This window comes from Marmota marmota, unplaced genomic scaffold, assembly GCF_001458135.2.
Source record: "Marmota marmota marmota unplaced genomic scaffold, marMar, whole genome shotgun sequence".
Classification (NCBI taxonomy): Eukaryota; Metazoa; Chordata; class Mammalia; order Rodentia; family Sciuridae; genus Marmota; species Marmota marmota.
Window position 1 is genome coordinate 22,036,523 of NW_026000240.1, and position 22,493 is coordinate 22,059,015.

Here is a 22,493-nt window from a genome sequence, read left to right on the forward strand (position 1 = left end):
AAGAACTTTAAATTTAGGATATTGATATAGCTTTATGAATGCCATCTGTATCTGCATTTTATTTAAGAAGCATATGCTGGAATTGTAGCTTATTATGCCAAAGTTGAGTCTCAATCCAAATCAGAAGTTTACAAAACAAAATATAATTTGGGGCTTAATAAACATGATTTTCTGGGCTTATCGAGAAAAGTTTTTGTCCCAACATCTGTTCTGGAGAGACATGTAGGTGGCTGTCTAGCTCCTCCCACTGTGTGCTAGCACACCCGCTCCTACTCTTTTCCCTTTGGCAGTATGTTTAACCTCAAGATATGTAAAGTAGGTGCCCCAACACTAGCTTGGTTCTAGAGTTGGAAAATACTTCATTTGCCACTCAGCCCCAGCTCTTTCACTTGCCATTTTCCCTCTGCAAATATAAAGATTTTGAGAAAGGAATATTCTTTAGGAGTAATCACTTTGCCAGTTTATAAACAACTTAAAATTGATTTATCATTTAACTATAGACTGAGCACAAAGCATCTTATTTTACCTTTAAAGCAATAGGTACTTTCACTGTTCACATTTTATAGACTCAGAGGAGTTAAGTATCTTAAGATTACATATCAAAAAGGGTCAAAATTTGGATTTAAAGACAGAGTTGACTTGACTTAAAGCTCATGGCCTTATCTTTAGGATTCTCTCTCAAGAAAGGCTTAACTCTAGTTGTTTCTGGAGACCCAAAGTGGCATAGTCAGTGATTTGTATCTGCCCTGCAACTGTTGATGCCCAGAGTCTTATACCCCTTTTTCACTGTTACCTTAAGGGATACTGACAGTATGTCAAACGATGATTCTGGTAGGGGGCCATAATCAAGTGCTTTTTTTTTTTTTTTTTTCTAGTTTAGCTCTAAATGCCATAGAATAAAGGTAGGTAGTGACTTGTCTTTCTTCTTTTTTCCGCTCTGGATTTTGAAGATAGCACCACAGCTCACTCCATGAATAAAAAGTTTATAGTTTTTTCATTACTGTTTAACCATATTTCATCATGGTAATTATAAGTCAGTTTTACTAATTTCTTTAAATACTAGATGTAAAAATACATGCTTTTGGAGAAACTTAATACACTATATGTTTATTTCTAATATTCTAGCCTGGCTAGGTGAAATGAAAATGAAGTTCATCAAATAATTGTCAATTTAAGAAATTTGATGTGTATTAAACTCACATATTATTTGGGTTTTTCTTCTCTCTTAGGCTGATTATTTGCAACCCAAGTTGTTGGGCATTTTGGCCTTTTTTAACATGCAGTTACTGAGCTCCAGTGTTGGCATTGAAGATAAGAAAATGGTAAGTAGTGACAATTGAACTCCACAGAACTGGGATTGAGTTCATATAGAATATGCAGGAGATGTGATTTCCACTTCTAGTCTCAAAAACAAACAAAAAACCAAACATTTCACATTGTATATTGCTGAATAACTTTTATAAGGTTTGGGGGAATCTGTAAGTAGGAATTATATAATTTGTAATTGTTTTGTTTATGAGGGAAAGAAAATCCAACCCAAAATAACTTAAAGGAATTTGTTGGCTTTATAAATCTAAAAGTGTAAGATAATATAGCTTCAGCTGTAACTTGATTCTGGAATCAGAAAACTTTCTTAGAGGGCTGGGGTATGGATCAGTAGTAGAGAGCTTGCCTAGCATGCACCAGGCCTCAGGTTCCATCCCCAGCACCACAAGAACAAATGAAGTACATTCTTAGAATCAATCTCTTGGCTCAGATTCACTAGGCTTTATGGTTGCAGTAGCTTCTGGCTCCATATCATCACAGCATCCAGGTCAATGGGAGACTTGAAACCAGCAATCACTTATAGCTCAAACAGAAGTTGTATAATTGAACTTATTGGTCCAAATGGGTCTAATGTGGTCATGGCCCATGTTGTGTGTTTGTTTTTTCTTCAGGCGCTGGGAATTAAAGTGGCACTTTACCACTGAGCTACATTCGCAACCCTTTTTAAAATTTTTAAATTTCGAGACAGGATCTCCCTAAGTTGCTTAGGGCCTCACTAAGTTGCTGAAGTTGGCTTTAAACTTGCAGTCCTTCTGCCTCAGCCTCCTGAGCTGCTGGGATTATAAGTGTGCACCATAGCACCTGGCTCCCATCTTTGAATACCAAAATGTTAGGTTTTATAAAGTAAGGCAACTTCAGTATTTGTCAGCTTATGTTTAAGTGGTTGGGTACAATGAACTTTCATGATGGCTGCTAAAATAGTCACTGCTGAATATTTTTATCCTATAAACGGGGACAAAATTTTAGCCATTGATAAAATTTTTCTTTTTGTTGCTTTCTACCCCTGCAGTCAGTAAGATTATTATTTAAAAATCTATGAATAAAAGCTTTTATGTATTTGATTCCCCTTCTCTTAATAAAAGGACCCATGAATACATAACAGTGAACTCTAAAAATTTCAGCAACCAGTGGCTTTTATTTTAGTGGTAACTAGTAAGTTTAATCCCCTACACAATTTCTATTTCATCTACATGTGAAGCATGCCATTTACTTACTGTTATCCCAAATCAGACAATTACCTCAAAACTAAGAAAAGAAACATTTGCATTATAGAACCATAAAAAACTTGCATGTTTTGGCACATAATTGGGGTTGAGTCATCTTTACCCTTTGTTAGAACCTGAAGCTGTCTATACAATTCTGGGTCTGTGTATATCATCAGTTGTTTGTTTTACTACACTCAGGACATCTGGAATTTAGTATCATTAGGACGAAAATTTCCTTAACTGTTGGTCACTGTGAAGCATGCCATTTACTTCAAATTTTTTTACAAGGCTCTAAAATTCAAATGATTGTAATTCAGTTCAGTTTCTATTTTTGTTGCATGGCGATTTGGGATAAATATGAAGAAAGTTAAGCAATATGTATTATATCATTAATAAATTTGAAAATTTACTATTCTAGAGAACCATTAGGCCATAATAACAAATCACCTTTAAGGGAAGCAAAAAGCAGAATTTAACTTGCATTTTTTAAATTCCTAATTCCCACATAAATTGACAAAATGAACTGACCAACATTTATTTATCAGATCTTTTGTCTTGTTTACAAATACATGATATGCTGGGATTTGGGTGGGAAACACTTGTCCTAAGGGCCAGTCTACTTTTGGCAGCTCGTTTATAAGCTTTATTTTAAAGTACTATTTAATTTATAGGCCTTGAATAGCTTGATGTCTTTGATGAAGTTGATGGGACCCAAACATGTCAGTTCTGTGAGAGTGAAGATGATGACCACACTGAGAACTGGCCTTCGATTCAAGGATGATTTTCCTGAATTGTGTTGCAGGTAAATGCCTGCCTGAGTTCATCGGGATGTGTGTGTGTTTGTGTTTCCTGGTAGCACTAACTTGAATTCTTATCTGTTTGAGGGAAATTAGGTCAAACCATAAGTAATTAAGAGGCTATTTATATTAAAAGACAGCTTAATTTTTTTCTTTAAAAATGTTTATTATGAAAATCTTATATCATAATGGGAAACAGAAAGAGGTATTTATTGAACCCCCCTTCTCTATTTCCTAACAGTTCACATTGATAATGTATTCTACCTCTACCGCTTTTAATGTTAGATGAAATATCTTAAAGAAAATCCCAGATTCACACTGTTGTGCTTATACAGATATTTCAAATGTATCTAATGGATGAAGACATTAAAAAAAAAAAAAAAAGACTATCATGAGCTGGATTCGGTGGCACATGGAAGGCTGAGGGAGAAGGATAACATGTTCAAGCCATCCAGGCAACTTAGAACCTGTCTCAAAAGAATTTTTAAAGTGCTGTCATGTATTTCAATGATAGGTTCAATTACTAGTACCAGGGGGAAAAAATCATGAACTATTATGCTTAGCAGAACTATTCTTAGTTCTTATACTTAACAGGATAATAGAAATTCCTAATATTAGTTAAAACTAGTCTGTAATCATAGATATTCAAAGATCTATTTTGATGTTGATTTGTTTAGTGAACTATGTAAATGTTTTATATGGTATTTTCTTGTTATTGTACTATCGAGGATTGAAACCAGGAGCATTCCACCTCTGAGCTACATCCCCAGACATGTTTTTTATCTTTTATTGATTTGATTTTATTTTTTTAAACACATGACAGCATTACATTTCTTATTACACATATAAAGCACAATTTTTCGTATCTCTGTATATAAAGTATGTTCACCCAATTTATGCCTTTATACAGGTGCTTTTTTTTGCATTACAATTCTTAGTACACATACATACCACAATTTTTCATATCTCTGTATATAAAGTATGTTGACATCCAGTTCAAGTCTTCATACATGTACTTTGTGTAATGGTGTCCATCACATTCCACCATCCTTGCTAATCCCCTGCCCCCTCCCTTTCCCTCCCAACCAGATATGTTTTTTTAAATATTTATTTTTTTAGTTGCAGTTCAACACAGTACCTTTATTTTGTTTGTTTGTTTTTATGTGGTACTGAAGATCAAACCCAGGGCCTCATATGTGCTGAGCAGGTGCTTTACCACAACCCCAGCCCCAGCCCCAGACATTGTTAAAACTTATTTTGAAATAGGATTTTGCTAGATTGCCCTGGGTGGCCTCAGAGATGTTGATTTGTTTGAGTCAGAATGTAAACAAGGTCCACACATCATCCATTTGGTTGTTTTGGCTCTTACATAGCTTATCCTTCCATACATAGTAACTATTAAGATTTTGGAATGTAGGATTTGACTGATTGCTGATTTGACTTTTTCTTCTACCTCATCGCTTCTCCATTGTTTTTCCATATAAACTGGTAGTTAGATACAGATGATTGATTGTATTTAGGTTCAACTTATTAGGGAATAATGCTTTATATTTGGGACTTCGTGCTTCTGTTATCTCAAACATAAGTCACATAATATATAATATTAGTAGGTTTGGTTTAATTAGTAGCTTTGGTTTTATCAACCTGAATTCCTCTATAACATAGTTTCTTTGATCTTTTATCTAAAGATTTTAACATTAATTAGTGATCATTGCCTGAGTCCATTATTTCATTATAGATGGTAAATTATTTCTTTTGTATTTATCAGATGGAATTCTTTTTTTTTTTTAAATATTTATTTTTATTTGTTTATTTTCATGTGGTGCAAAGGATTGAACCCAGGGCCTCATGCATGGGAGGCAAGTGCCCTACCACTGAGCTACAACTCCACCTCTATTGGATGGAATTCTTATTAAATAAAGCAAAATTCCTCATTAAATAATAAGCCATTGTGAAACAGTTTATATAGGAAATTAATTCATACAGGATAGGCAGGATAAATATTTTAATATTTCTATCAATTTTCAGAATAAAGGTTTTGTGCCCCAGCAATCTCCAGTAAAATTTTTCTTTTCTTTTTGTATCATTTTAGCCCATGGATTTTTATGAATTTGATGAATTTTAATACATGAAAATCATATTCATTTACCAAATGTGTCCTGCCTTTAGCCAGTAGGGGTCCTTTTAGATTGTTACCTATGACTTTTGACTAACCCATTAATCTTTTATAAATTGTTTGCTTTCTAGCATGATAAGATGTCATGGTTCATCTTGGACATTTCTTGCCCCTGAACCAAAATTAGCAATTTCTTTTAGGATCTTCAGCTCTGGTTCCTTTGAACCAGGATTAACTCCTAGTCTGGGCACTTGTTTGGTCTACCCATTGTGACTGACAATTGCTATTGTCATTGCTTCCAAGTCTTAGTGCCACTAGACAATTTGTATTATTTTATAAAGTGAAAAAAATTACAAGTTTATTTGTATATTTTCAATCCAAATGAAAGATTACCTACTTTTTACTTAACTCTTTTGATTTTACATTTTATTTCTTTTCTGTATGTTTAATATCTTTGTTCCTGTTGCCTTTTTTTTTCTGTCTAAACATATATTTGACTTTAAAATGACAATTTCAGTATGACTGCTAACAGATTATGAGATGCAATTTCAGCTTTTTAGAGGTTCTTTTTTTCCTTAAAAAACTCATTAGAAAGTCATGGGAAATTATTATTTTCTGTGTGTGTATGCCACCATCTTAATATTCAGTTAGGTTCAGTTGTTTTAGTTTGTTTTAAAATTTTCAGGAGTAAAGCTGGGTGCAGTAGTGTGTGCTTGTCATCCCAGCTACTCAGGAGGTTGAGATGGGAGGATTGCAGGTTCAAGACTGGCCTTGGCAACAGAAATGAAAAACAAAAAAGTCAAATTTTTTTAGGGGTTTCTTTGTTTTTGTCTTTTTGTTTAGCTTAAAAATCAGCTCAGCACAGTGATCCCAGTTCCTCTGGAGGTTCAGGCAGGAGGATTGCAAGTTTTAGGCCCTCCTGGGCAACCTAGCAATATCCTGTTTCAAAATAAGTTTTTAAAAGTATCTGGGAATGTAGCTCAGAGGTGGAATGCTCCTGGTTTCAGTCTTCACTAGTACAAAAAAATAAAAAGAAAAATACCATGTAAAACATTTACATAGTCCATTTAACAAGTTATACTGAGAGAAGTCTTGCTTGTATTCCTGACCCCTAAAGGCATTCTTTTTCATTCATTTGTTTATCTTCTCATTTTATAAGCACAAATGCTCCTTGACCTACGGGAGTGGTGTTACCTCCCAATAAAACCATTTTAAGTTGAAAATATCACAAGTGGAAATGTTTTCAACATACCTAAACCCACTGGACATCTTAGCTTAGTATAACCTAACTTAAATCAGTTCAGAACACTTTCTTTAGCCTATAGTTGGATAAAATCATCTGACACATAGCCTATTTTATAATGAAACATTGACTATCTAATTTGTAATTTCTTAAATACCATGGTACGCTATAGAGGGCAGTTTAGTTGTTTGTCCTTATGATAGTTTGGTAAATTCTAAGCTATGGCCCAGCATCACGAGAGAGAATTGTAGCACATATCATATTGTTAGGCCAGGGACAGATAAAATTGAAATATGGTTTCTATTAAATGCACATTACATTTGAACCATTGTAAAGTCAAAAAATCTTTTAAGTTGAACCATAATTAGTCACGGACCAGCTGTATGGGCAAATATGCACACATAAAAATTGCTTTGAATATTAATCCTGCCCCATATTACTGGTTTTTTTTTTTCCACTTTGCTATTTTGACTTAATATAATTTGGTCATCATTTGGGGTATATACTACTGATCGTTATTTATTTATTTTTTTTTAAAGCTTCCTTGTAATCTGTGATACATATATCATTATTTCTTCAACTAATAACTAATTGATGGAACTTTACAAGTGATAAAAATTATGGGACTTAATTTTTTGTTCTGTTTTTTCACGTAGAGCTTGGGACTGCTTTGTTCGTTGCCTGGATCACACTTATCTAGGCTCCCTTCTCAGCCATGTAATAGTAGCTTTGTTACCTCTCATACACATCCAGCCTAAGGAAACTGCAGCTATCTTTCACTACCTTATAATTGAAAACAGGTATTGTAACTAAAATTAATAATTATAGTGGCGATTCTTTTACTAGATTCTTATGTCTCAAAAGTATTAGGATTGTTGTTGGTAATATCGAACCGTTCACTTTTTACATTTTTTTCCAATTAAAATCATTGGAGTATAATTATGTATTGAATTGATGCTGTTTCCATTGTGGTATTATTTCCATTGTATTTATATTTATTTATTTGTTTATTTAATTAAAAAAATTTTTTTTGCTTGTCGATGGACTTTATTTTCTTTATTTTCATGTGGTGTTGAGAATTGAACACAGTGCCTCATACATGCTAGGCAAATGCTCTACCACTGAGCTACAGCCCTAGCCCTGTATTTATATTTAAAACTCTTTAAACCAGCCTGTTACTTTAAGCTTTTTTCACATTATCATATTTTGTTAGAAGGATCTTTTAAAAACATCTCTACCTGTATCATTCCAGCATATAAAAACATTCTGTGCTTCTCTGTTTTCTAACTGATGAATTCCAAATTACTTAACTTGACATCCAGGGCTTTCCAGAAGCTAGCCACTTTTATATCTCAAAATCTTTTCCCATAATTTTGGACAGCTATTGACAGAGCATATATTACTTCATCTCATTTGTAGTTTTGACCCAGGCTGCCCTTTCGCCTAAAATGTTTTCCTTTATATTTTAACTTTTTTCTATTTTTTTCCTTCACTGACTTTTCTCCATCATAGTTACTTTCCTTCTGAAAAGTTGATATTTAAATATTAGTACCTATTTATCTGCTCACCTGTGTGTAGATAAATAGGTGTTATTGCCCATGCGCTATTGCCATTCCCTTTAATTTTTAATTTCCAGAAACTGTCCAATCAGGGAGAAAGCACAGGAGGAAAAATTAATATGTTTTTATGTATTGTGAATAGTTTTTTTTTAACTTTCTTGTTATTTTGTACATGGTAAAACAAAAAAATCAATAATTTAGATCACTTTTCAAATATCTTTTTAAAATTGTTATCTAAATATTTATATCATAGCTGTTTATTATAGATACTGGACTCATTTCTCTTCAAACTAAAGTCCTCTTTTGCTCAGTGCTTGTTAGAAGACCTTAAGCTCCCTGAATGAATGAATTTTATATTGGATTTGTTTATTGTCTCTCTAGCATTGTATCTAGCATGGTGTTCATTGCATGGTAGCACATATTAGTTTTTTTTTTTTTTTAATTTTTAAGATTTATTCTTTTTTTTTTTTTTTTAAAGAGAGAGAGAGAGAGAGAGAGAGAGAGAGAGAATTTTTAATATTTATTTTTCAGTTTTCGGCAGACACAACATCCCCGTTTGTATGTGGTGCTGAGGATCGAACCCGGGCCGCACGCATGCCAGGCGAGCGCGCTACCACTTGATCCACATCCCCAGCCCCACATATTAGTTATTGAATACATATTTGTAACATGAGTTAATGAAGACTAGACTGAAAAATACCTATTAAATTTTTTTATTTGTTCTTTTTAGGTATACATGAAACATACACATACATGGAGTATAACTTATTCTAATTAGGATCCCATTTTTTTTTAATATTTATTTTTGAGTTGTAGCTGGACACAATACCTTTATTTATTTATTTTAAAGTGGTGCTTAAGATCGAACCCAGGGTCTTGCATGTGCTAGGTGAGTGCTCTACTGCTGAGCCACAACCCCAGCCCCATAGAATCCCATTCTTACAGTTGTACATAATGTGGAGTTTCACTGGTCGTGTATTCATATATCAACATAGGAAAGTTATGTCCAATTCATTCTACTGTCTTTCCTATTCCCATCCCCCCTTCCTTTCATTCCTCTTTGTCTAATCTAATCTTCCCTCTCCCTCCCTTATTGTGTGTTAACATCTATATATCAGAGAGAACATTCTACCTTTGATTTTGGGGATTGATTTATTTCACTTAGCATGATATTCTCTAGTTCCATCTATTTGAATAGAACTAGAACTGCCATGATTTCATTCTTTATCACTAATATTCCATTGTGTAAATGTACCACATTTTCTTTATCCATTCAGCTATTGAAGGACACATAGACTGGTTTCATATATTTTTATGTATTTTGTAATGTGGACTGAGCTCCACTGGTTAGCTATTGTGAATTGAGCTGCTATAAACATTGATGTGGCTGCATCACTATAGTATGCTGATTTTAAGTCCTTTTGAATATAAACTAAGGAGTGGGATAACTGGGTCAAATGGTGATTCCATTCCAGGTTTTCTAGGGAATCTCCATACTGCTTTCCAGGGTGGTTGCACCAATTTGCATTCCCACCAGCAGTGTATGAGTGTACCTTTTCCCCTTCATCCTCACCAACATTTATTGTTACTTGTATTCTTGATGATTGCCATTCTGACTGGAGTAAGATGGAATCTTGGTGTAGTTTTAATTTACATTTCTTTAATATCTAAAGATGTTAAACATTTTTTAGTCATTCATGAGAGATACATGACCCATAATTTTAGAATATTTATTATATAATAGGCTAATAAAAAATTTATAGCTTCAATAAAAAATATGTATTTTTCTCCAAAAGTCTTTATGAAAATTCAGGCTTTATGGTTGGCTTTGGCTACCTATTGCTGTATTACAAGTCATCCCAAAACTTGCCATCTTAAATTAGTGAGCATTTTTATGTATTTTGTAATGTGGATGAGCTCCACTGGTTATTTCTTCTATTGATTTTAACAAAGGTCATTGGTATGACCACATTCGGCTGGCAAGAACACTGGGCTGGGCTTCTTGCTCTTCCTATGTAGTCTTAGAACCTATTTCTATGTGTCCTGTCCATCCTGGTGGTCAGACTTTCTTGCATGGTGACTCTGCTCTCTACAAGTATAATGGAAGCTGTCAGGCAGTTTTAATGCCTACACTCCATACTGGAATAGCATATCTTCTGTCATAATGTTTGCCAAAGCAAGTCACATGCCCAACCCAGATTGAAAAGGAAAGGACTGTATATATGTATATGTATTCTGAAAAGCATGGTATACTTGGGGCCACCAACATAACAGACTTTGATAGGTGGTTTTCTTAGCTTTGGTTATTTGCTACTATTAATGTAACTGAACAGCATAGACATAGTTAGGAAAAATACTTGCATGTTAATAATCAGCTAGCACTTTTTAAAATTGTTTTTAAAATTTTATTTTAATTAGTTATATATGACAGCAGAATGCATTTCAGTTAATATTAACAAACAGCACAATTTTTCATGTCTCTGGTTGAACACAAAGTAGAGTCACACCATTTATGTTTTTATACATGTACTTAGGGTAATGATGTCCATCTCATTCCACCATCTTTCCTATCTTCATACCCTCCCATCCCCCTCCCTTCCCTTTGCCCTTTCTAAAGTTCATCTATTCCTCCCATGTTCCCCTCAGCTAGCATTTTTAAGTGTTAATTAAATTGCCTTTTGAAAGTTGTTCATGGACCTTTATTTATTTACTTATATGCGGTACTGAGAATTGAACCCAGTGCCTCACACATGCTAGGCAAGTGCTCTACTCTACCACTGAGCCACAACACCAGCCCCATAATATTCATATTCTTGGCAAATAACATTTTTTCCCCAACTTGTTAGGGATGCTGTGCAAGATTTTCTTCATGAAATATACTTTTTGCCTGATCATCCAGAATTAAAAAAAATACAAGCAGTTCTCCAGGAATACAGAAAGGTATTTAATCTTCTATATATGCTTTGGAAGATACTAGCTACAAAATTATCCTACAATGTATTGAATAAAGATCCTTTAGATTCATATGTAGGGATAGTATAATCATATTCTGATGGCTAATTTCTGGTAGCTAAATAATGCTACCATGAATCCATGATTTCTTTAAGGAGGTTTTAGAATTTTAGGTCACAAACATAATAGCATTGGATAGATTAAACAGCAAATAATACAGTTTTTGTGCCTTTATTACCCAGGTCAGTATACCTTACTTACAGTCCCCAAAAGAAGCTGCCAAAGTTACATCCCCTTAAAGAAGAAAGAAAAAGCTTGTGGATGATTTTTTGTTTTGTTGTGCTATAAATCATGATACAGGGAAATGAGATACAAATGATTCTTGAGCTTTAGAAGGGGACCAATATTTAGTTCCAACACCTTAAAGTCTAGTGAGCCCTCTGAAATAATGAAAATGTTAATGGTGATGATATGGCTTTTTAGGGCAGAAAGTGGGATACTTGATTTTAGTTTCATCTTAAGTAGTAAAAGGAAGGAATTAAATTATCTATCTCATCCGTAGACCTGGGTTAAACTGTAGTGCAGCCCTCCATAAGTAAGGAGAAGCTCATACTTCTTCTCAGGAAGCATTTATTTTAGATAAGTAAACTTTTATTGAGAATTTAAATCCGGGTCTAAAGACTTTAGAATAAAATCCTTTTCCCTGAGAAGTACTAACAATGACATATACTTTGAAAGGAATAGATGGAAATTTTATTATTTGTTAAAGCTAATTTTTATTGGAGTATACTTTAACTAATGATAACCATATAGGGAATTCAGGCCTTCAGAAATGGTTATTAAGATAATTAATAAAGCATGTCTGTCTGTGCTCTATATGTAGGAAACTTCTGAAAGTACTGATCTTCAAACAACCCTTCAGCTATCCATGAAAGCAATTCAGCATGAAAATGTAGATGTTCGTATTCATGCTCTTACAAGCTTGAAGGAAACCTTGTATAAAAACCAGGTATGCTAAGGGCTAGGGATTGCCTGACATGCACAAGGCCTTGTGTTGGCTCTCTAGCACTGCAAAAAAAAAAAGGGAGGGGGGTAGTATATATACACACACACACACACACACGTATATATGCACATATATATGTATACATACATATATAATAAATAAGAAATGAAAATAATAAAATAAGGTATGCTGAGATATCAAAAAGATTTGAGACTCAGATTCAATGAAGGAAGTAAACTTGGGGGTGTGGGGACAGATGACCTTTATTGAACTCATCAGAGTGTAAATAATGTCTATACAAAACCAAATGTTTATTCCTATTACTTAAGCATGACAATATTAAAATCAAAACAACTTTTTAAAGACAGTTCAATCAAAACCCACTACTTCAGAATCAATAGCTTCTTTGAGGCCACAGTAACAACTTAAATATGGTTAAGACTTGAATGCAGAAATTTAGTTGGTTGGAAAGTTAATTAAACGTTCAACTTGCTAAGTAGAATTACAAAAAGGCAAAATAGTGTTTTTCACAGAAATGTTGGAATCATTGACTCTGGACAGCTGATAAAGTATTTAGAATCCTGAGATGATAAGAAATCCAGGTATCCTTTAGACAGAGTCTCCTTTCTGTTGCCCTCTCTTCCCAGAGGTTTGTGGATGTGCGGGATAACACCACTACCAACAACTGTAGCCTTGATAAGTAACTCTAATTCTTCATTACCATGAATATAGTAAGTTGCAAGTAATAAGAGGTATTGCATTTTACCTTTTAAGTCTTCTGATGCATTTCCTGCTAGTTCATACACCTCTGCAGTGAAGTACCACTGGTTGGCTGCACTGTACACAGCAGCAGTCATGCCCACACATCCATGGCTGCTTGTCCTAGATTTCAGGCGATAATGAATATGCCCCACAGGGAACTGCAACCTGGAAACCACCTTTGTCTTGGCCTTTCGAAAGTGCTTCTCAGTCTTAACCACCAGCCATTTCGAATTCTGCTGAAGCCTAGACATTGCTGACAGAGAAAAGTCTCATTAGACCCACAGTGAGATCCCACCACCTATTCCTTCATTGCACTGCAATTCAAACTGCTGAAAAGGAAGTAGATCATCAAATCCAACTGAGAAATCAGTAATTGATGAGTTGCCTTTTAACTTGAATCCCAGAGATTTACAAGATTATTGTTTTTAAAGGGTCATGATTTTATGGTTATGTTTTGACTTACTGTATCTTCCTAAGTAAAGATTTATATGTTTGTATATCAGCAGTTTTGAGTCTTCTGGTATAATTTCCTATAGGTATCTGTCAAAATGTCAGCAGTTTTATCAGTTTACATTTTGAATGGAACAAACTGTTTGCTTTAACAAAGCTAATTTTTTTTTTATTCTGACATTTTAATTTTCTTCAAATACAAGGCACTTTTTTCAAGCAAAGAAACAGAATTAACAGATGTGGTCCTCCAGAGATCGAAGCCAAGTCTTGAGATCTTCAGCTGAATGACACTGTAGTATCAGGTGTTAGCAATAGAGTTATACACTCTAAATAGCAACCGCTTATCGTCATTTTTCATTAGGGAACAGCCAAAAGTCCAGTCTTTAAAGACGTGATATATAGAACATCTCGATCTACACAAAGGATAGAATAACTCAAATTATATGCAGGCCAGCCTATTAGAAAACATGATCAGATCTGGCCAAGGATTGATTATCAGAGACAGTGCTTATACTTTGAAAACTTACTCTGATTTTAAAAACTCCTGGTTCCTGTCACTAGGAAACAAAGTAAAAAATATTATAGGTGGATCCACACTAATATGTAATTTTTAAAAAATATTTATTTGTAGTTGTACGCAATAACTTTATTTATCTATCTATTTATTTAATTTTACGTGGTGCTGAAGATTGAACTCAAGGCCTTGCACGTGCTAGGTGAGCGCTCTACTGCTGAGCCATAATCCAACCCCTAATATGTAATTTTATAGAGGTCTTCCACCAGAATGTGAAGGTAGAGTTAAGATCTTTTGATATTTTAAAAACAAATTACTTAGTAACTAAGAAATTAAACATACCACACTCTTCTATTTGATAAAATAACAAATTGACAATGAAGACTATAAAAGAAATGCTCACTCTATAGGGGGAGGAAATAGTAACAATTTCTACTACAGAATAACCTGCTTTCCCAGACAAATAGCATTGCTATTCTTTCGTGATACAGATTCATATGGAAAAACTTGTTGAGTTTTGCCAAGGCCAGATGAAAAACAAAGTGTTTTCTAATAAGCTAATTAAGCTCAGTGAACATTTTTGGGATGGACCTATAAACTCTGGCCATTATTTGGTCAAAGATCCACAAGCTGCATAATTCCTCAGCCCTTAGCTGTAAGTTTCTGTTCAATATCAAAACTGCGTTCAGTCACACTGTGACTTGTCTCAGGGCTGAAGTGTTATCAAAAATCTGGTATGTCATCATAGGAGTAACCCTGGTAGCCTTTAAATGAGTAGTAGGCAATGTGTAGATGATAAAATCCTGGCAAGAACACCAGAATGCCAGTGATCAGGACAGGAATGGGTCTGCCCCCGACCCGTCTTTCTGATGTAGCCTGACAGCAGGAAGGAGCCTATGGTAATAAGAAAGGCGCCAATCAAAAACAGCACATTGGCAAATGAAATGGCCTCATGAGGGATTTTAGGAGGGCTTTTCTTAAACTGATGGTCAATGTAGCCATTGTCTGTGCTGGAGAGCCTTGAGTATTTTACTTTACTGTTGGGGATTCCAGGAGCCAGATTAGTACTAAAGGGCATTATAACACACAGACACAGCTACAGTCCGAGCACCATGCCAAGACTGGGGCTAGCAGGGAACTCACCCAGACCTCATGGCACAGCCACCTAATTAGTAACACCCCAGCAAGCACCAGCCCGTTGCAGAAGTCCGAAGCTAAATTTTTAAGTTTACTTTTTCAAGGAGCCAGTGAATTTTATTCTTTTCCTTTGCAACAAATTCTAGATTATCCCTAATCTTGATGATAGTGTAAACATATTCAGAATACCAGATTGCTTATAAATAAAGAGAAAAAAATTAATCAGATTACATATTTTTGCACCTCAAGCATACAAGATGTGAAAGCCTAAGACCCTCATGATGCTGGCTAACAAAACTAGAGTGTTTTTTTCCATGATAGACATGGACAGAAGGTACATATGATGGTAGAGTACATGGCTCCTGGGGCAGTGAGCTTATAGAACCAATGTGAGTAGCAACTGACCTAGAGATGATCCCTCCAGATGTGAAGAGCTTAGAATCTCCTCCAGCTGAGATTTTATGCCCTCCCTACTATATACTTACATTATCAATGTTACAGCCTCAGTCCTGCCCTAAACAAAAATGAAACTGCCCTGTATTTGCCTCTTGCCCCAGACTTACACCTGGGTATCAGATAAGTTAGAGGGCTTCTAGTCTCTGACGTGACTTATGAATAAATAACAAAGGATCTGTCCCATTGGTATAGAGGTTTTCTAGTTTAGATTATTTCTAAGCAGATAGCATGGTCATGGCCTAACATAAGGAGACATCATCTCAGTCATCACCTGTTAGATGTAAATCATTGAATTTAACAATGCAGTGTCATTTCTTGCACAGCTGCTTCATTTTTGCCACCTGTATCACAAAAAGATAAATTACATCTAGTATTTTCTACTTCAATGTAAAGATTCAGTGTAAAATAGGTAACCTAGGCAGAGTAAGAAGGGAAGTGTATTTGCAAGAGTCTTAGGTCAAATTGAGTACTCTGTATGAGATTTTGTGGCCACAGATTGTTATAGGATATTTTTTACAGTAAGGATTAATTTCATTTAGCATATATATCTAGCTGGATCAATTTACTGTAGGTAAGAAAGAAGAAACTGTTAGAGGCAAGGAGGACTTAAAGGACACATGAGGAGATAAAAAAGAACAAGAACTCAAAGACACACATCTTTCCAGCCGTATCCTAGCAGATATTCGCCCCAAACCAGCAAAATAGGTAAATGTCAAATAAAGAAAAAACACAGAAACCACAAATATTTAAATAAGAAATGACAAAGCCAGGTGCAGTGGTGCACACCTGTAATCCTAGCAGCATGAGAGGCTAAGCCAGGAGGATCACAAGTTCTAAGCCAGCCTCAGCAACTTAGTGAGGTTCTAAGCAACTTAGTCAAAAAATAAAAAGGCCTAGGGATGTAGTTTAGTAGTTAAGCACCCATGGGTTCAATCTCTGGTACCAAAAAAAAAAACAAAAACAAAAGCAAGAAAAATAAACTTCAAAACAAAGAAAGTATTTTAAAATATTACGAGAGACTACTGCATATTCTTGTATTTAAATAAATTTGTAAACATATATAATTTTGTCAAAACTGACTCCAATAAAAATAACTTAAAAAAACAAATCTCAGCAGGGGAAGAAAATAATATTATAAGTGAACATTCAGGAGAAATAACCAGGCCCAGGAGTTTTGGGGGTATAGGGGATAGTTATCAAATCTTCCTGCCTTCTTCAGTATTAATAAAGTATTTCTTTAGTATTTTACATTATCTCCTCTATGGGCTTCTTATTGATACCTCCTTGTTTTATGTTATTAGTTGTTGACTTAGGACTGTGCTGCCATTGAGCTAGCCAAAAGTTGTATTAACACTTGAAATGTAACTTAAAGGAATTGAGATGTGCTGATGATTTATACATATTGGCTTTTGAAGAATTAGTATCAAAGGAAAGTAAAACACCTCACAGATGTTTTTTTCATGTCAATTACATGTTGAAATGATCATCTTTTGAAAATACTGTATTAAATAAAAGGTGCTGAAATTTTTAAAAAACTAATTGAAAAGATTGCAGATAGAGAAATTTAATTTTTTCAGTATTTATGAGAGATATTTCTTAATATTTCTAAGCTTTGTAGTTTAGGAAAACACTGGTTTGTTGGAGTTATATATAAACTTCCTTTTCATTTTTATTTTAGGAAAAACTGATAAAATATGCAACTGATAGTGAAACAGTGGAACCTGTTATCTCACAGTTGGTGACAGTGCTTTTGAAAGGTTGTCAAGATGCAAATTCTCAAGCTCGCCTACTCTGTGGGGAGTGTTTAGGGGAGTTAGGGGCAATAGATCCAGGTCGATTAGATTTCTCAACAACTGAAACCCAAGGAAAAGATTTTACATTTGTGGTAAGTAATCATAAAAATTTGGAATGACAAGATTTCTTTTGTATCTTTTGAGATATAGATATATATATATATATATATGGTATATTACATATATATATGGTATATTACATATATATATATATGGTTATTACATTTAAGAAGCAAGTTATCTTTAGTGACAGCTTGATCAAAATAAGAAAATTTAGGTAATTTCTTAAGTCTGGTTTTTTTTTTTTTTGTTATTTACTTATTTTTTTAGTTGTTGATGACCTTTATTTTATTTATTTACACGATAATCAAACCCAGTGCCTCACATATACTAGGCAAGTGCACTAAGGCTGAGCCACAGCCCTAGCCCCCTTAGTCTGTTTCTTAATACTATTGTGGAACTCTTTAGCCTTAAGCAACTGAGCCTTATCAATCTAGTGCATTGTGTTCTTGCAAATAAAGCTTCCCTGGGTATTCTAATAGTATATCAAAAAGTTTTAGTAGCCAAATGAATTTGCAATCCTTGTAAAAGAAAATTAAATGGAACTTTCGATGTGTCAGTAAATCTCTAAGTGGAGGTTACATTGAAAGTATTTCTTGGAGTTTCTCAAGCGACTCTTGGACTCTGCAGAATGCAGTTAGCAGGTAGAGCTCAGTGGTAGAGTATATCCCTAGCATTCGCAAGACGCTGAGTTTGATCCCCAGCACTGGAAAAGAATGCAGTTAAGGGAGTGCTATTTATACAGTTTGCTTTTTTAGGAGTTAAAAAATAATTGCAAATTGTCAGAACTATTCAGAAAACTGAATGATTTTAATACACTCTGAAAATAGCCTAGTAAAATAGCCTGAAGAGATGTATATTTGTTTTCTTAACCATAGATTATGTTTTAGCCTTGTACCAACTTCATTTGAACGTCACTGTTCTTTCCTTTTTCTACACTAAATTCACTAGGAAGCTAGGTCACCTTGGGAGGCACAGTACACTATAAGAAATTTTATATACCAATTATTATTAATTTTTTTTCTTATTTTTATTGAGACTGGAGTAGAAGATTTAAGCTTTGCCTACGGATTATTGATGGAGCTAACAAGGGCTTTCCTTGCATATGCAGATAACAGCAGAGCTCAAGATTCAGCTGCTTATGCCATTCAGGTAAGAATGCTTGCACGTGGTAGTCATTTCGGGCCTTACATTATTGAATTCTAGTAAGAAAGTTGTAAATTCTATCTTTGTAAAACACTTATTTTTTTAATTATCATTTTAATTATCAAAGTAATCATGTATTTTTAGAAAATACAGAAGTACATCCTCTTAAAATATTATAGATTCTTTACAATTTTAATGTACACACAAATATGTGTGTTTTGTTCCACCAAAACAATATGATCATATTATTTATGATGTTCTATAATTTTATTTTATTTTGTTACACAGTCTATCTTAAGTAATTTTCTGTGTTAGTACTTATATCTCCAATTTATTCTTCAATTAATGTACCATAGTTTAGTTAAGAAATTTATTTAAAACATTTAGGTTGTATTCAGTATTTTGCCTTTACAAAAAATGATTCAAGGAACACATTTATATTTCTTTAACACTAAATTGAATATATCAATAGTATAAATATGTATAAATATAAACGAGAACAAGTGCAATGTATGTTTGATAGATTTTATTTTTTTAAAAAGTCACCCTAAAAAATTAAATCTTTGCCAAAGTGACTGATATAAAATGTATCTTTTAATTTGCATTTGTTTGTTATGTTATAATATAGTTGTTATAACCTTCAACACATTTATTATTCTTTTGTGAGTTCTAAATGATCTTTTCCCACTTTTCTTTAATGTGGTTTATTTTTTATTCATATTTAAAGCCTACTCACCTATAATTAAAATCATTTGTCTGTCATACACATAATTTCTGGTGACTTTATTTGCCTTTAATTATTTAATTGAACCCAGGGATGCTTAACCAGTGAGCCACATCCCTAACCCCCTTTTTTTTTCTTTTTAATTTCGAGACATGGTCTCACTAAGTTGCTTAAGGCCTCACTAAATTGCTGAGGCTGGTTTTGAATTTGTGGTCCTCCTGCCTCATCTTGAGTCAGTGGGATTACAGGCATGCACCACTGCATGCTGCTCTTTGTTTGCCCTTTTTTAAGCTAGTTTTTTCTGCTGAAAGTTCTGTGTTTGGTTAGACATTCAGATGTGAAATTTATAATGAAAGATCTAGATAACAGATACAAAATTTGGATGTTTTCATTATGGCATATTTCAAACAGTCTGGATGAGATAAAAGAGGAATATAGGTTAAGATTCTAGTAATTGGGCACAGTGGCAATTGTGATCCCATTTGTTCAGGATGCTGAGGCAGGAGGATCACTGGAGGCCAGCCTGGGTAACAGTAAGACTATTTCAAAAACAAAAAAAAAAAAAAAGAGATTCTAGTAATTGAGCCTAGATAGTAAGAAATCAGAGAAAAGATCAAGGAATAAGAAAACTGAGAGTGAATGAACTACTAATTACATAAGAGAATGTAATTTTTGAGACGACAAGAGTTTCAAGAAATATTGTGTGATCTGTTGCATAAATTGCTGATTACAGGCATAATAGTTTAAGAAAGGAAAATTGCCCATTGGGAACTACCAGCATTTTACCAGTTATCCCACCCTCAGTATATACCCAAAGGACTTAAAATCAGTATATTATAGTGACGCAGCCACCCTAATGTTTATAGCAGCTCAGCTCAGAATAGTTGGGACCAACCTAGGTGCCCTTCAACAGATGAATGGATAAAGAAAATATACTATATGTACACAATGAAATAATTCTCTGCCATAAAGAAGAATGAAATTATGGCATTTGCTGGTAAATGGATAGAACTAGAGACTATCATGCTAAGTGAAGTATGCCAATCCCAAAAAACCAAAGGCAGAATATTCTCTCTGATATGTCAGTGCTTACACACATGGGTGTGATAGAAGTTCATTGTATTAGACAAGGGGAATGAAGGAAAGGGAGGGGGACTGGGAATAGAAAAAACAGTAGAATGAATCTGTCAGTCTTTTCCTATGTTCATGTATGGATACACAGCCAATGTAGTTTCACATCTTATACAACTTAGATGAATAGGAAGGTATACTCCATGTATGTATAATATGTCAAAATACATTCTACTGTCATATATAACTTAAAAGAACAAATGGAAAAGAAGAATGGGAGAGTAGCTGAGGAGGAAAGAAGAGTAAAGATGGAAAAAATCACAGTATGTTTCTGTGTTATTTGGGAACATAGAAAAATGATGATGTAGGAGTGAATTGATGTAGTATTTTTTTTTAATATAGGCTAAGCATACACTCTACCACTGAGCTCTGCCTTCAGCCCTGATGTAATATTTTAAATAAGCAAATAGGCATAGAATATAGAATACAAGTGGAATGGGTAGCCTTCATTAGAAATAAGGAGAATTCATCTATGATGACAGGAAAGAAAGCAGATCAGATAGTTACTTATAACTGACATTGCCAGGCTTGCTTAGAGATGAGAACAGAAGTTGTGGTGGTCTGGCTGCTGCTTTTTCTCTGTGGAATAAGCAGAGCCTAGACGTGTAAGCATATTAGTGTTTTTTTAAGAGTATAACTGGTCCTAAAATCAAGAATTGCCGAGCCAGTAAGTTTGTTATTGGAGGTACAAAGGACTGCTTTTAGAGCACATTTGCTGAACATTCGAAAAAGCTGAACTCAAACAAAAACAGTGAAAAAGTTGGGTGTATGTGCATGGTACTCAGGGGTTGAACCCAGGGCCTTATAAATGTGAGGCAAATACTCTACCACTGAGCAACATCCCCAGCCCTTCAAACAAAATTTAATAACATTTTAAAGTTAAATGAAAAATGGAATTTGGTTACTTCATGAACTTTTTATATGGCCTCTTAATTTTATTTAAAAACTAAGTTTAGGGCTGTGGTTGTGGCCCAGTGGTAGAACACTTGCCTAGCACGTATGAGGCACTGGGTTTGAATAAAAATAAATAAATAAAATAAAGTTATTAACTCCATCTACAACTTTAAAAAAAAATCACCAAGTATATGGGACTGGGGTTGTAGCTCAGTGGTGGTTGCCTGGCACGTGTGAGGCAGTGGGTTCAATTCTCAGCACCACTTAAAAAAAAAATTAGTAAAATAAAGGTATTGTGTCATGTACAACTAAAAACAAATTTTTTAAATAAATAAATAAAATAAAGTTATTGTGGGGCTGGAATGGTGGCTCAGTGGTGGAGTGCCTACCTAGCATGTGTGAGGCACTGGGTTGGATTCTCAGCACTGCATATAAATAAATAAAATAAAGGTCCATTGACAACTAAAAAATATTTTTAAAAATGTGTTCTCCTACAACCCAAAATATTAAAAAAAAAAAAAAAAAAAAAAAAAAAAACTAAGTATACATACCAGGCATGGTGGTGCACAGCTGTAATCCCAGCAACTCGGGAGGCAGAAGGATTGCAAGTTCAAGACCAGCCTCAGCAACTCAGCAATGCTCTAAGCACTTAGTGAGACCCTGTCTGAAAAGAAAAAAGAAAAAAAAAAAGGCTAGGAATATAGTTCAGTGGGTAAACATCCCTGGGTTCAATCCCAGTATCAAAAAAATAAAAAATAAAATTAAAATTAAAATAATAAATAAGTATACTAAGTATAAGTTTAAAATACATATTTTGCCAATTGCTGCTCATATTTTATAAATACCAGAAAAACATCTATTATATGTGTTCATTTTTAGTGAAATAGGAGACTAAGAGTAACAGGTAATGATGTAAATATAAATAATATCCTAGAGCATGCTACAGGGACACTGCTACATCGATGTTCATAGCAGCACAATTCACAATAGCAAGACTGTGGAACCAACCTAGATGCCCTTCAATAGATGAATGGATAAAAAAAATGTGGCATTTATACACAATGGAGTATTACTCTGCATTAAAAAATGACAAAATCATAGAATTTACAGGGAAATGGATGGCATTAGAGCAGATTATGCTAAGTGAAGCTAGCCAATCCCTAAAAAACAAATGCCAAATGTCTTCTTTGATATAAGGAGAGTAACTAAGAACAGAGTAGGG

At 34.2% G+C, this 22,493-nt stretch overlaps 2 protein-coding genes and 1 pseudogene across 2 annotated transcripts in view; 1 reads left to right on the plus strand and 2 right to left on the minus strand.

The window, feature by feature from the left end:
* Atr (ATR serine/threonine kinase) overlaps positions 1 to 22,493 on the plus strand; it is a 108,930-nt gene that overhangs the window by 27,124 nt on the left and 59,313 nt on the right. Inside the window, exons 17-23 of the mRNA XM_048794505.1 lie at positions 1,230 to 1,322; positions 3,203 to 3,333; positions 7,344 to 7,487; positions 11,093 to 11,186; positions 12,082 to 12,207; positions 17,202 to 17,408; positions 18,415 to 18,528. Coding sequence (XP_048650462.1) covers positions 1,230 to 1,322; positions 3,203 to 3,333; positions 7,344 to 7,487; positions 11,093 to 11,186; positions 12,082 to 12,207; positions 17,202 to 17,408; positions 18,415 to 18,528 — 909 coding nt within the window. The remainder of the gene's footprint in view (positions 1 to 1,229; positions 1,323 to 3,202; positions 3,334 to 7,343; positions 7,488 to 11,092; positions 11,187 to 12,081; positions 12,208 to 17,201; positions 17,409 to 18,414; positions 18,529 to 22,493) is intronic.
* LOC107143079 (histone H2A.V-like) lies at positions 12,445 to 13,217 on the minus strand. The gene has a single exon (XM_015486702.2). It carries the CDS (start codon positions 13,215 to 13,217, stop codon positions 12,732 to 12,734), a length of 486 nt encoding a protein of 161 aa, XP_015342188.1. The 3' UTR covers positions 12,445 to 12,731.
* LOC107143341 lies at positions 14,654 to 15,337 on the minus strand (annotated as a pseudogene).